The sequence below is a fragment of the Oryzias melastigma genome, unplaced genomic scaffold (genome assembly GCF_002922805.2).
Source record: "Oryzias melastigma strain HK-1 unplaced genomic scaffold, ASM292280v2 sc00316, whole genome shotgun sequence".
NCBI lineage: Eukaryota > Metazoa > Chordata > Actinopteri > Beloniformes > Adrianichthyidae > Oryzias > Oryzias melastigma.
Genome location: NW_023416922.1, coordinates 182,669 through 197,358, shown reverse-complemented (window position 1 = coordinate 197,358; position 14,690 = coordinate 182,669). Strand labels below are relative to the sequence as shown.

Here is a 14,690-nt window from a genome sequence, read left to right as displayed (position 1 = left end):
GGGCCCCCCAAGGGCAACCCACCCCACACTCCAGACAACCGCCTGCCCCCACCGCGAAGGTCCAGGGGGGGAACAGGGCAGGGGCCGCCCACCCCCGCCGAACAGAGGGGAACCCAAGAGAAACGGAGGCCCCAAGGAGTGATGTAAACAAGGCCCGACCAGGCACACCCACTGATGGAGTTAAGGAGAGGACTAGTTCTCGAAAGCAGGGACCGGACCCCGCACCACCGAGACCTGGACACCCCCAGGCTCCGATGTAGATTGATCCCCTGCTAAATCTTAAATCTTGGGGATCCCACTCCCAGCGTGGGGAGGAGACTGCCAGGCCCAGTAGACCGGCTCCCAAGAGACTAGACCACCAGGCTGCGGTTCCCCGCCCCCCCGCCAGGGATGGGGTAGGGGACAGAAGGTCGAAGGTCCCACCTTCCTTGTGTGATGCGTGCATGTTTGCTTGTTAGAGTGTATATTTGTGGTGTTAGAGGTGTGTGTACTAAAGGGGTGCAGTTAAAATTGGTGAGAAGGCCTTAACAGGGCATCTCCTGATTGCTCGCAGAGATGCCCCGTCACCCTCCCACCAGCGGCCCTACATGTCTATGGTGCGATAGGGTTTTTTGTCTTTGTCCAGTGAGACTTCATGAATTTAGGAAAATAATTGAATTAAAGCAAATTAATATTTTCTCTACTTTTCTTTTTCTCAGCAGACAAATACATTGAATTTCTGTAGTTTTGTGCTATGATTGTGGAGTTGGTAACAGTTGTCGTTGAAGCTAACAGCTCCAACAGGAAGTGAAGTGTCTCTGATGATGTTCTATTGAGCAGCTGGAGCTGTGGAGGTTTTCCAGAGTGGACAGAGGACAGTCTACAGTCTTTTGGGTGATGTTGATGAGCTCTGTTAGTCACTGTCTGTCTATTCTGGTTCTGTAGTCTTTAAAGAGTTGAGCAGAAGGTTGTTGGTTGAACTCCATGTTGACAGCCGCTCCACCTCCTCCCTGTAGACAGACTGCTGTTGCTGTAGTGGACAGACAGGTGTGCAGTTGTGTGTACAGGAGTAGAGCAGAGGACTCTGTAACAACCTTAGAGGGAGCTGGTACTGAGGTTTAGTGCTGTGGATGTGAGATGATCTACTCTGACTCTCTGTGACCAATGAGGAAGCCGCTGAACCACAGCAGGTTGAACAGTCCCAGGTCCTCCAACTGGACCTCCAGCTTGTGTGGGAGGATGGGGTTAAAGGTCAAGCTGTAATCCACAAAGAGTGTAGGATCAGATCTCCTCTTTTTAGCAGAGTATTGGACCATGATAGGCCTGAGAGTGAACTCTAAAATCAACTCTAAAGTCAGGACATTAACTGCTCAGCATCTGCTGAGATCAGGATGACACAGGAGTAGAGAGGTCGGCCGATGGGGTGGTTTGATTCCCCCCTAATCAACTGTTGTTGTTGTGCAGTCCAGTTCTGAGGTCTTTACACTGGTTACCTGTCTGTCAGAGGATAGACTTTAAAGTTCTGTTACTGGTTTATAAAGCTTTGAATAGTTTAGCACCAAAATACATGACTGACCTCCTGACCCCGTATGTACCAGCCAGACCTCTCCGGTCATCAGGATCCGGTCTTTTATCAGTTCCTAGAGTCAGAACTAAACATGGAGAAGCTGCATTCAGCTTCTATGCACCACAGATCTGGAATAGACTTCCAGAAAACATTAGATCTGCTGAAACACTCAGTGTATTCAAATCCAGGTTAAAGACTCGCCTGTTCTCAGCTGCATTTGATTAATATGTATTCAGAAGTTTACATCTGCACTGTTTATCACCTTTACTATTTCTTTTGATTGATTCATTAATGTTTTATATAAAACACTGTGAATTGTTTCTGGACATGAAATGGGCTACAAATAAACGTACCTTGGAGGACCCTCAGGTATCAGAGAAGCCCCGCCCAACTTACGGTGCTATGAAGACAGGAGGCGGTTCATGACGGGATCTGGCTCAGAGCAGAGACAGAAGATTACTGGGATGATGGGAGTGAGCAGTGGGGAGGAGAGAGAGGCGGAGTCAAGTCCTCAGTCCAGTGAAAGAAGGTGTGGTTCCAGACACAGCAGTTGTTGGTGAAAACAGTGGTAGGAGCGTGGTAAAAGTCAGGATCTGGACTCAGTAAGATACATGTTTGATTCTACAATCCAATAATAATGTCCAGCAGTGTCTCTGGGATTCAGGTCCAAACATTGATCAGAGTGGAGGACTTACCAGACTTGAGGGGATAATGGTGCTGCAGAGAAACAGCAGCAGGAACCAGAGAGAGGAACTGAACAGAGATGGAGGTCAGGCTGGGGGTAGGAGTCACAAGTGGAGGAATCAGTGATGGAGAACTATCCCTTTAAACCTGGAACACAAGCCCCGCCCCCGTCTCTGTGTCGGGGTCTGGTGTGTGAGGGGGGTTGTTCCTGAGTCTTTTAGATGGACCTATAGGTTTTCTGGTTTAATGGTTTACTTCCAGCCCCAACCAAATGAAGTCAGTTCAGTCTCCATGTTTCACATACTGATTCCTCCATCTGGAGCCAGGTTGTTTCTATTTCATGACCGACTCTCTGCTTCTGTACGATTATCAGCATGAAGCTCAATGAGGCCATTGTTCTGTGATATTGGACTGTATAAACAACATGGAATTGAATATGTGAGAATCAGAGTGTAGTTTGTGTGGACATCTCAGATGCACGTATGAATCACGTGCACGTGTCGTGCTTAAAGCATGTGTGCAGGAACACGGGGGCAGTACGTGCACCTCAGTAATGACTAGAGAATGACAGCATCCTTACAAATATGATCCATTTACCACACACATGACAATCACACGTTTCATGATGTTCCTTAAAGCGCTCAAACCATCCACCAGAGAACTGAAAGACACACCTGGGCTCACCTGGAGATGAGGACGTACTCGTCTACATGGTGGACTCGGAGAACCCCAAAACTCTCAGCCTGCGACTGAGGTGATGTAACTTTGACTGTTTCTTCAGCCTCAACAAATACATTCCATGAAAAAAGAAAAAAATCACTTTGAGTTTCAGCTTGAGAGCCTGAGAAATCCATCAGATCCATGAGAGTCTGCAGCCCTGTTGAATCTACAATTTAACTCCACCCTTCTTCATCAAACATCTCATTGGCTCCTCCCATTCCTCAATAGTGAGAAGATCAGAACCATCTCCTGTGTAGACAGGTGGATCTTTAAGTACCTGAGAAATCATCTGAATCCTCACGGGGATCCTCTATTCTGGGGCTCCACCTGCGGGGGGGCGTTGTTGCTGCGGTGCCTGTTCTCGTTGCGGCGGCTGGGGTCCTGCTCTGTCGAGCGGGCCCTGCACTGCCCCATGCTGGGCGGGCGCTGCGGCGATACCCCCCGTGGTCAGGCTGGGTCTTGAATAAGGGGATCCTCGTAATATCGTTTCTACACAGTAGTACCAAGCCAGATTATTCCCAGAGATCTTTTTATTCTTTGTTCAGCTTCATTGACGAGGGTCTATTGGGGGGATCTCGGAGGGCAGAGGGTGGGGAGGACGACTGAGGAGAGAGGGAGGTTGATTTTGTGTGACTTTTTGAATGTGATTTTGTTTTTAAACACTGGCCTTTTGTGTTTTTAATATGTATTTTATTTACTTTATGTTAAGCGCTTTGTGTTTCGCTGAATGAAAGGCGCTATATAAATTAATAAAGTTTGAGTTTGAGTTAAATCCCTGCTGATCCCTGTGAGGATCTGCATTGTTAACAGGTCTATGAACAGAGGGTAAAGGGTAGAGGGTATTCAAGCAGTGATTGAGGTCAGGGATAATCCCCTCCAAAGTGTGCATTATCAGAAATAAACACACGACTCAAAGGCCTGAACCGTCCTCCACTTCACATCAGATGCTTGCTTCCTTGAAGTGCATTCATTTCTCAGAATTCACACATCAGAGGGTTTGATCACGGTTATAACATGCTCATTTACAAAAGAGATAAATAGTCAATCAATATTTAATACTTTATTCTGGTTATATCTTTAGCTCATGTTTGAACAAAAAGCGGACTATTTGATCTGTGATGAGGCTTGTTGTCATGGTGACATGGAACACAGCAGAGAGCCTGAAGCCGACACAGAACTCAGCTGTAATGATAAAGTGAAGAGCCGGACAAACGTGGACTTTTTTGTTCTTTTTCTGAAGTGAAGCCTTTAATGAGCAGCTAGAACAGAAACAGCAGACAATCAGCTTCAGTCTGAATGTTTCATTTCACGGCAGGTTCTAGACTCTGTTCTTCTGAGCTGCTCTAAAAGCAGAAAATTCCTCTTGTGGTGAAACAGAAGACTACACCTTTCATGCCGAGTGATTATTAGTTGGAGAAGAACTCATTTTAAAAACAAATGACTGAAGATAAGCCCATCATAATGGGGCGGGGGGTTGACTCATTTGTCAATATGAACTCCTTTACCTTACAAAAGGAAGGCTAAATAAATGCTGATTTATGGAGAGAAAATAGACTCACTCTGATTGGTGGGTGTGTCATTCTTGACTTGTCCAGAAATTAGCATTTGTGCGTGTGTATTTGTAACTCATATAATACATTTTGTGCCTAAGTAAACAAAAAAATACAAAATACAATTTAAACATAAACAAATTAAAATGACAACAGCTTGAAACTAATTACACACACAAATCTTTAAAATATGAAACACAGATCAGCTCTTACACACACACAAATGCTTCGATGCTCACAACCGCATATGGAAACGGCACAGAACAGAGGCCGTTCCATTCATTCACTCTACATTTTTGTTGCTTTGCGGCGTTCACCTGCCTCGGCGCAGCGTTCACCTGCCTCGGCATTCACCTGCCTTGGCGTTCATCAGCCTCGGCGTTCATCTGCCTCGGTGTTTAACTGCCTCGGCGCGGCATTCACCTGCCTCGGCCCGGACCTCATCAGCCTCGGCGCGGCATTCACCTGCCTCGGCGAGGCGTTCACCTGCCTTGGCGCGCGTTCACCTGCCTGGGCGTTCATCTGCCTCAGCGTTCACCTGCCTCAGCGCGGCGTTCACCTGCCTGGGCGTTCATCTGCCTCAGCGTTCACCTGCCTGGGCGTTCATCTGCCTCAGCGTTCACCTGCCTTGGCGCGGCGTTCACCTGCCTCGGGGTGGCATTCACCTGCCCCGGCGCGTCATTCACCTGCCTCGGCATTCATCTGCCTCGGCGCGGCGTTCGCCTGCCTCGGCGTTCGCCTGCCTCGGCGTTCACCTGCCTCGGCGTCCACCTGCCTTGGCTCAGCGTTCACCTGCCTCGGTCCGGACCTCATCTGCATTGGCGCGGTGTTCACCTGCCTCGGCGCGGTGTTGCGATGGGTCGGCATCGGCTAAAACCCGAGAAATTTGAACAAAATCTTGAGACAGATCTCACAATTTTGCACCGTTGGAGGCGCTCTCCGGACACCTGGCTGCCTGTTTTTGCCCTTCCCCCTGCCTCCTGCTTTCCCCTTTCCTCCTCCTCTGCCTCCTCCCCTGCCTCCTCCCCTTGGTCCTCCCGTCGTCGGAGACTATGACAGAAAGCTTACAAATCGTCGCAGGCCGCCTCCTAATCAGTCTGAGGGTGCTGGAGACATTGAATCTCAACCTGAATTTCCCATCCCACACAGAATCTTGTGACTAGTCTCAGATTATTCGGAGGACGCCTCCTGAACACACTTTTCTGTCTGATTTCAGGTTGAAGGGCTGCAGTTTGTCAGAGATCAGCTGTGAAGCTCTGAGTTCAACTCTGAAGAAGAACCCATTTAATCTGACAGAACTGGACCTGAGCAGGAACAAGAACCTGCAGGATTCAGGAGTTCTTCATCTGTGTGATTTCCTGGAGAGTCCAGACTGCAGACTGCAGACTCTGAGGTCAGACTCCATGTTTCTGTTGTGTTCACATCAATATGATGACAAAGTTGTGTTGACACTAAACTGCAGACTTGAGGCTGACACTTCCTCATCACTTCCTTCTTCTCTCTGCTTTCATCTGAATGTGAAATCTAAATGGTCAGAAAATATGCTCATTTAGCCACGCCCATCAAACAGTCTTCAACTAATCTGCCACACCCACATCGCTCTACAATGAGACATGTCAGAAGGAGAACATGACCGGCTCTCCTTAAACAGATAAAAGTGAAAGAGGCGTAGAAGCAACTGTTATCCATCCATCATCCATCCATCTATCCATCCATCCATCGTCCATCCATCCATCCATTTTTTAATTCTTTTTTTTCTTTTGCTCTACGTCGGCATTGGAGCTGCGACATCGACCCCCATAATCCATCCATTCATCATCCATCCATCGTCCATCCATTCATCCATCCATCCATCATCCATCCATCAATCAATCCATCCACCCATCTCTCTATCCCTCCCTCCATCCATCATCCATCCATCCATCCATCCATCCATCCATCCATCCATCCATCCATCATCCATCTATCAGTTGTCTCCTTTCCATGTGGAGAAGCAGCATTTCTACTCTGATCTCCCTCCAGGTAAACAAGCTCCTCCCCTTTTCTATAACGGAGCGTCCATCCATCCTGTGGAGGAAGCTGGTTTCAGCTGCTTGTACTCAGGACCTCGTTCTTTAAATTGTGATCCAGAAGTCATGGAAAGCTTTGGTTTCTGGGCGTTGCCAAATTAGACAATTTTCCAATATTTCGATTAAACATTAGCTGCAGTTCTATCACATATATGAGCAAAACTTGATAGAACTGAACATTGGTGAGGTCACCACATCAACCAATCAGGGACTCAGCTTTACCATGTGATGCGTTCAGTGACTCGATCAGCAGGTGGAGTTCTTGGAGGATCAATCCAACCAATCTCATCATGATCTTCCATCATTTTCTCAACCTGCAGTATCCCTTTCAGGGCTGCTGGAGCCCGTCCTGCTACTGTTGGGTGAAGGCGGGTACACCTGCAAAGGTCACCAGCCTGTTTCCAGGCTCATGGAGCTGGAGCGTTAACGCTCTCTACATCAGCCTCTGAGACCCAGCAAACATTTCAACATGGATCCCATATGGTGGAGCTGAATGAATGGACCCCAAGTGGGTTTGTCTGCATGCTCCATAAGGGTTCATAATTTAATAGGACCCAGCTGTGTCAAATATACCCATATGGGGTCTAGCTATACCCAAAGAATGTCCTACATGGACCCAGATGAGGTCCACCATGGCTACAATATGGGTTCTAAGTGGGTTTGTCTGCAGGTTCCATAGGGATCCCAAATGTTTTTGTCCATGTGGGCCCCAAGTGGGATTTGAACTTAATGTAGATGGGGCCCAGCTGGGTCAAATGTATTACATTTATATAGGGCTCTGCTCTGTTTCTTAGGTTGGACCCAAATAAGGACCAACTCGGCCAGAATCATGGGATCCAGAGTCATACCTATTGTTTTTAACCATTTGTAACATTTGTAACAATTCTATACATGTGTTTATTTCAAACATCAACAGTTAAAAAGATGCAAGTCAACAGATGCAACACAACTTTTTTATGATGTAACTGCTGCAAACAAGAGAGAGACAAAAACCAACAAAACTACATCTGCAGCTTTGGAACACATCATTTTATGTCAGCAAAAATAATTGTACATTTTTAAAACAAAGACAGTCCATTAAAACTCTTCAGAGATCTTTGAATAGCAGCTTTTGAAAGCTTATAAACAGAAACAGTAAAAAACAGTTCACATAAGGTTTGTCCCTCAAGAACGATCAATGGCTTTTCAGCCTGAACTCTGACAATCACAGAAGAAAGAAAATAAGAAAATGTATATTTTGTAAGTTCAGATATGGTAAAGAAACAATACAGATACAGTGAAACGAATAATTATTTGAACACTGTGATTTTGTGTTAACTTCCTGTTGTAACTTCTCGCGAGACTCTGTTCTATTGTGAGATCTCAGCACTTTCAGTTTTAGGCGCACACTTCCTTGTCGGTGTTTGTGATGAGCGGGAGAGAAATCAAAGAAAGTGCAAAGGAAACAAAGTGGTGTTTGTTGGATTTTTCATGGTAGCAGAGGATGGTTACCAACTATAGAATACCGCTGAAGTTGGATGAAACAAGATCAAAAAATAAAACTGAAAAAAATGAAGTGGCAATGTGGAGACTTGTTACAGACTTGGATAAAAAGAAACAGGCGCTCGCCGTGGCGCTTGTGCTGGAAGGACGAGCCAGAGAAACGGCTTTGGAAATATCCGCAGAGGATCTGAACAAAGATAACAGTATGGAAACTTGACTTGCAAAACTGGACTCCATATTTTTAAGAGAAGAAAAAGACCAAGATGATGAAGCATACTCCCATTTTGATTCAATATCTAAAGAAAATGTGATGTCCATGGCAGATGGCATTATAAAGTTTAAACAAAGATACAAAGTTGGGCTGCACGGTGGAGTGTGGAATCAGAGATGAGACTGCAGAAGTTAGCTGTAGTGAAGCTGAAAGTGAAGTTCTTGTTGTTACAGCAGAGATGTCTCCAAAAGAGAAACAGAAAATACTTCTGAAGCTTCACAAACAGTTTGGCCATGCCTCTGCAGACAGGCTGCAGAGACTCATTCAAAGCTCTGGAAATAATGGCAAAGATTGTCTGGACATTTTGCAGCAGATCATTCATGACTGTGAGATTTGTCAGAAACATCAAAGGAGTAAACCCAAAGCTGCTGTTGGTTTCCCCATGCCATCAGAATACAACGAGACCATAGCAATGGATCTGCATGAGCTGGAGCCAGGCGTTTGGTATCTCCACATCATTGATCACTTCACACGCTTCAGTGCAGGAAACATGGTGAGATCCAAGAAACCTTCAGAGATCATCAACTCCTTCATTCACTCATGGATAAGTGTTGATGATTTACACAGACAACGGTGGAGAGTTCAACAATGAGGAAGTCAGAAACATGGCAGAAAGCTTCAACATTGAAACAAAGACTACAGCAGGAAACAGTCCCTGGAGCAACGGGTTACTGGAGAGACACAACATGACATGAACTGAGATTCTCCTGAAAGGAAGAGAACATGGATGGAGTTGGTAAACTGCTCTTGACTGGGCTCTTATGGCAAAAACAGTATGATCAATGTGCATGGTTACAGCCCACATCAACTTGTGTTTGGTCAGAGCAGGGAAAGCGTCAGGTTGAATCATCTTGAACCTGATGGCAGTGAGGGACACACACAGACATTAGATATGTCTCAATTTGACCATCTTCACACTGAACATGAAAACCCAGATTCTGATGTTCTCATCACCAAAGATGTTTCTTTTGATGCTGCTAAACAGCAAGAGTATGAAAACTGCTGAAACAACGGTGTTAATGAAGAGGTTCTAGATAATGGGCAGAAATGCATTTCCAGCAGATGGGTGTGTACACTGAAAGAAACTGCAAATGGGATTGTTCCCAAAGCTGGCCTTGTGTCCAGAGGGTTTGAAGAATCAAACATCCATGAGTTACTAAAGGATTCTCCTACATGTGCATCAGAATCAACCAGAATACTTTGGACTGTCATCTGTCAGAACAAATGGAAAGTTCATTCATGGACATTAAGTCTGTATTTTTGCAGGGAATGCAGCTCTCCAGAGATATTTCCATCTGAAGCAGGGTTAGACAATGTTTTGTGGAAACTAAACAAATGTGTTTCTGGACTTGCAGATGCATCTCTCTACTGGTACAACAAAGTGAAAGAACTCTTGCTTACCACTGGTGGTAAAGTATCACAGGTGGATCCTGCAGTGTTTCCCTGTCAGGATGAAGAGTGTAAGATCACTGGAGTAATGGCATGTCATGTTGATGACTTTCTTTGTTCAGGATCAGAGCATTTTGAAGCTGCTGTTATCTCTGGACTCAAATATGCTTTTCACGTGGGTCGTGAAGAGCGTGAAAGTTTCTCTTATGTGGGGATGGAAATCACTACTGTGAATGCTATTGTACATGTACATCACAGAGTTACATTGAAAATCTCCAACCAGTTCATGTACAGCCAGACCGAGCTGTACAGAGAAATTCCACACTAAACCAGATGGAAACAGAAACATTCAGGTCCAAAATAGGACAGATTTAGTGGGTTGCAAAGCAAACAAGACCAGATGTTATGTTTGATGTTTGTAGTCTGGCATCAAAAATAGAAAATTCCACAGTTCAGTCAATACATGAAGTTAATAAAGTCATTCGAAAGCTCAAGTCAGAGAAAGTCACACTTAAGTTTCCACATTTGTGCAGCAGTGAAGATCTGAGTTTAATGGTTTGTAGTGATGCCTCACTGGGTAATCTCACAAGGAGGAGCTTTCATCACATTCATGGGGAAAAGCGGAAAGTTCTGGCAGTCAAAGAAAATCAGACATGTAGTGAGAAGAACACTGGCAGGTGAAACCCTTGCTATGTCAGATGGGATTGACAATGTTTTTGACTCCACTTCAGAGCTGACGACTGGAAATCCTGATGGAAACATGCTCCCTCTCATCTGTGTCACTGACAACAACTCCCTGTCTGATGCCCTCAAATCTACAAAACAAGAGACAGATAAAAGGCTGAGGTTAGAAATGAGCTGCATCAAAGAACTCTTGCAAACAAAGAAAATCAAGGAAATATGTTGGTCAGATGCAAAGTCCCAACTTGCAGACTGTTTAACAAAGAAAGGAGCTTCACCTCTGTCTCTTCTGAAAGCTCTAGATGAGGGCCGATGGGTACGTTAGTCATTTGTACCATGTACTTTATGTATGGAACTGTTCTTTGTTTCATGTTCAAATCAGGACAAAAACATTTTTTTCTGTTTCTTCAAAACTCCTGTCACTGATTTTCACCTGTCAAACATGTGGGTCACTCAACAAAGAAATCAATATTTAATCAAATATTAGTATTTTTAAAGTTGAAATATCCATTCACAAAAAGCAGACTAATTGATCTCCATCATGTGCGTTGTCATGGTAACAAAGGACAGCACTGCAGGAGTGGAGGAGGATTTGTTTGTTTTTAAATTAAAAAAATAAAAGTACTCATTTAAGTATTTATGTATTTATGTCCTTGTTGAGTGAACATCGTATAAGCAGATCAACATCCTTATATGTGTCTCCTATAGAAATGAACAGACTACAATCAACCCTCTGACGTGATCAGAGCTCTTCATTGTCATTTTAAGAACACAAATCTTGGTTTTCTCTTGGTTTCACTTTAAACTAAAGACCTCTGTGCATGTCAGAGCGGGACAGTGCTGCAGCTGCAGCTGTTTGACACACAGGAAAATCAACAACAAGAGTTTAAAGAAACGGAAAAGATGCTTTTCTGGTGGTAGGAAGGAAGAGTTTGATTCAGTAAAAGCAGAAACATTCACTGGTGTAACAGCACAACACATCAAACTGTGTCGTATTTAACATTTTAATAGAGAAGATGATCATTTGAAGAAAAGCTGAAACAAAAACAGAGAAAAACAACCATTCCTCCATCATCAAACTCTGCCATCAGACCTGAAGCATCAATAACTTCCTGTTGAATCTTTCCTGCTTGGTTTCCTGACCGTGGCTGAAGGCTGCTCTTCCTCTGTGGTTCACATGTTTGTTTCAGAGGAATTGTTTTTATTACTTTAGTTTGTACAGCACATTGACAATAACTGTCTGCACGTTCATGCGCTCTGTTCTTCTTTTCCTCTCCTTGAAGCTCTGCTTCTCTCTTGCACACGCTCACTCTTTGCCCCGCCCCCTCCTGCACCGCCATGCTCATCTCTCAACAGTCCATAAAAAAGAAAAAGTAACCAAGTGAGGAATGGAAGAAGGGAAGTCTGGTTTAGAAACAATCTAAGGACTGATTAAAATCTTATGACTGAGTTTAGACTTCCCAATTAACCTCGCTAGTGGATTCTGCTCCGGTGAAGGAAGACCTACAGAGTACCAGCTGGTCAGCTGTGATCCAAAGTCTGCCTCATGGTAGAAGTCAGAGCACAGAGAAACTCCTGCTGCATATGTACTCATTATATCAACAAAACACACTCTACTGAGAGCTGGGGGAGAATATTACTGGACAACATGAGTCATTTTCTCTTTCTAAACCCCAGTGCTCACGTCATCATTCATTCGTTTGTTTTTACCTCCATGTCAGGATTGTTTTATACGTTTGAGGTCATTTAATATGGAAATATGTGGATGGTCTAGTAAAGGGAATTTTAAAATCAAAATCTTTAGAAGAACTGAAGAATGAAAAACAGGAACTTTGTCTTTGAATTAAACTCCTTCTTCTGGATTCAGGTTGAGCCACTGCAGGTTGTCAAAGATGAGCTGTGATGCTCTGGCTGCAGCTCTGAAGTCCAACTCGTCCCACCTGACAGAACTGGACCTGAGGATGAACTACCTTCATTCTTCAGATGTTCAGCAGTTCCAGGATCTGGTGGAGAGTCCAAACTCCAAACTTCAGACTCTGAGGTCAGTAGAGGGTTGGAGTCACTCCAGCTGCTTCCAGATGTTTGGTCCTAAAGTTAGTCTGAGAGCAAAGATGCAGAGTTTCCTGTGAAGCTGCAGCTTCTCAGTGAAGCTCTGAGGATAATGATGACAGGCTTCAGGACAACAGTCAGCCAATCAGAGCAGCAGAAGCTCCAACAGGTGAAGATGACAGGAAGCTGCTGCTCTGAACAGAACTGAAGCTCCTGCTGCTCTTTCTGCTGCTGTGCTGCATCACTGAATGACACACCAAGATCAGATAGAGACAACACTTCATCTCTGGACTTCTACTTTCTCTCTGCAGGTGGTGGTAGGTCTGATGTTCCTCCTTTTGGATCAGAGAGGATCATCATCATCCTCAGCTGGTCTGCAGAGATGTTGTTCCTGAAGGTGGAGAGCAGAGTGATGGAGGAATCAGAGGAAGTGGAGATGATCATCAGAGCTGCAGCATGAACTGATCTGAGATCAGCTCCAATTGTGAAGTCTACAATGTTTAGTCTCCTGAATCTATAGAGTTAACCAGGACTTTATCTTTAATAGAGTCAGTTTTATTTTTACAAACAAACTTATAAAACATTTGATCAATATTTTTACATGTAGAAGCATCAACATTTAGAGCAACAGCAGTAAATGTAAATGAAACAATCATTTTATGCTCAGTTCTTTGAATACATTTGTGTTTTGTAGAATTATTTTTAACTTTATTAACAAGCAACATAATACAACAACAAAGTGAATCTCTCAGGGGATTAAAATGTGTACAAATTGCAGAAAGACAAACAAACAAAAATCATAAACATATATAATACATGAGAAAACAGAAATATCAATTAAAAACCTTTGATGTTCAATAAACTTTACATTTTTCAAAAATCTAATTCATTTGATTTGCTATTTAGTTTTGAAGTTGTTTGATGATGTTTCTGTTATAAATAATTTCATTTAAGAAATGTTGGAATCTCAGTTTGGACCATTTAGCTTAATGAATATGGAATTTGTTCAATAATAAAAACAACTGTAATAAAAATACAATCTTTGTCTGCTTTGTCAGTAAAGTAACCCAGAATTATTTCTTTATCTAAAAATTTTACAGTTTCTTTACTTATATTTCTAATTTAATTTCCAACTTCCATCCAAAACATGTTAGTATGTCTGCAGTCCACAAACATGATCAATTATTTCCTCTTTGATTCATATCAACAACAAATCTACTTAGTTATTTTAGCAGAATATATACAATGCAATATTATAAAATACATCTCTTTTACTTTGTTATTTAAAGAGTATTTGTTATCTATAGTCCAAAAATAAGTTCAATTTATGTCATCTAATTTCTAGTCCCAGTAAAATCTCCCAGCAGGTAAAGTTGTATTCTGGAAATGATTTCTTATTTGCTTATTAGAAACTGAATTAACACAAACCCGCGGTCTTATAATCAAGAGGTAGCCGGTTCGAATCCCACCCGGGGCTTAGTTGTTGGGGCTGCACGGTGGCGCAGTGGTTAGCGCTCTTGCCTCACAGCGAGAAGGCCCCGGTTCAAATCCCAGCTGGGACCTTTCTGTGTGGAGTTTGCATGTTCTCCCTGTGCATGCGTGGGTTTTCACCGGCTTCCTCCCACTGTCCAAAAACATGCTTCAAAGGTTAATTGGTGACTCTAAATTGCCCCTAGGTGTGGATGTGGGAGTGCATGGGTGTGTGATTGAGGCCCTGAGACAGACTGGCGACCTGTCCAGGGTGTACCCCGCCTTCGCCCATCAGTAGCCGGGATAGGCTCCGGCACCCCCGCGACCCCGAAAGGGAAGAAGCGGTCTGGAAAATGGATGGATATCCACATCAGACAAAACAATAGTCTGAGTTCTTCACTGATGTTTTACAAAGCTATGGAGTAAGATAGCTGTAAAAAAGAAATGAATTCATAAATAATATTTTGCATTCATAAAAAGAAAATTGCATTCATAAATACAAAGTAGTGCAAACATTTATATATTTATATTTTGTGCGCAACTTTGCAGAAAAACTATGAATACAACATTTAGTTTTAAGCTTAACATCTCTCTTTTGAATATGACTTTTCTTTGTCTTGAATACGAATTTCTCCAAGCTGTCAAAAATACATCACGGGTCACAGGATTATACATCGAGTCCCGGAACGTCGATGTGCATAGCGACTCATTCATTAAACTATGATGGCAGGAAAATTATCTCTATAAAAAATGTATCAACTCCTGCTGCATATATTTTA

At 43.5% G+C, this 14,690-nt stretch overlaps 1 protein-coding gene across 1 annotated transcript in view; it reads left to right on the top strand.

Annotated features, from left to right (window-relative positions):
- Positions 1-13,654, top strand: part of LOC118598306 (NACHT, LRR and PYD domains-containing protein 12-like) — a gene marked incomplete at its 5' end in the record, with an annotated part of 15,015 nt that extends 1,361 nt beyond the window's left edge. The window contains 3 exons of the mRNA XM_036210937.1: positions 5,717-5,893; positions 12,260-12,433; positions 12,753-13,654. Of these exons, the coding sequence (XP_036066830.1) occupies positions 5,717-5,893; positions 12,260-12,433; positions 12,753-12,762 (361 nt within the window). The remainder of the gene's footprint in view (positions 1-5,716; positions 5,894-12,259; positions 12,434-12,752) is intronic.
- Positions 13,655-14,690: the final 1,036 nt, after the last annotated feature.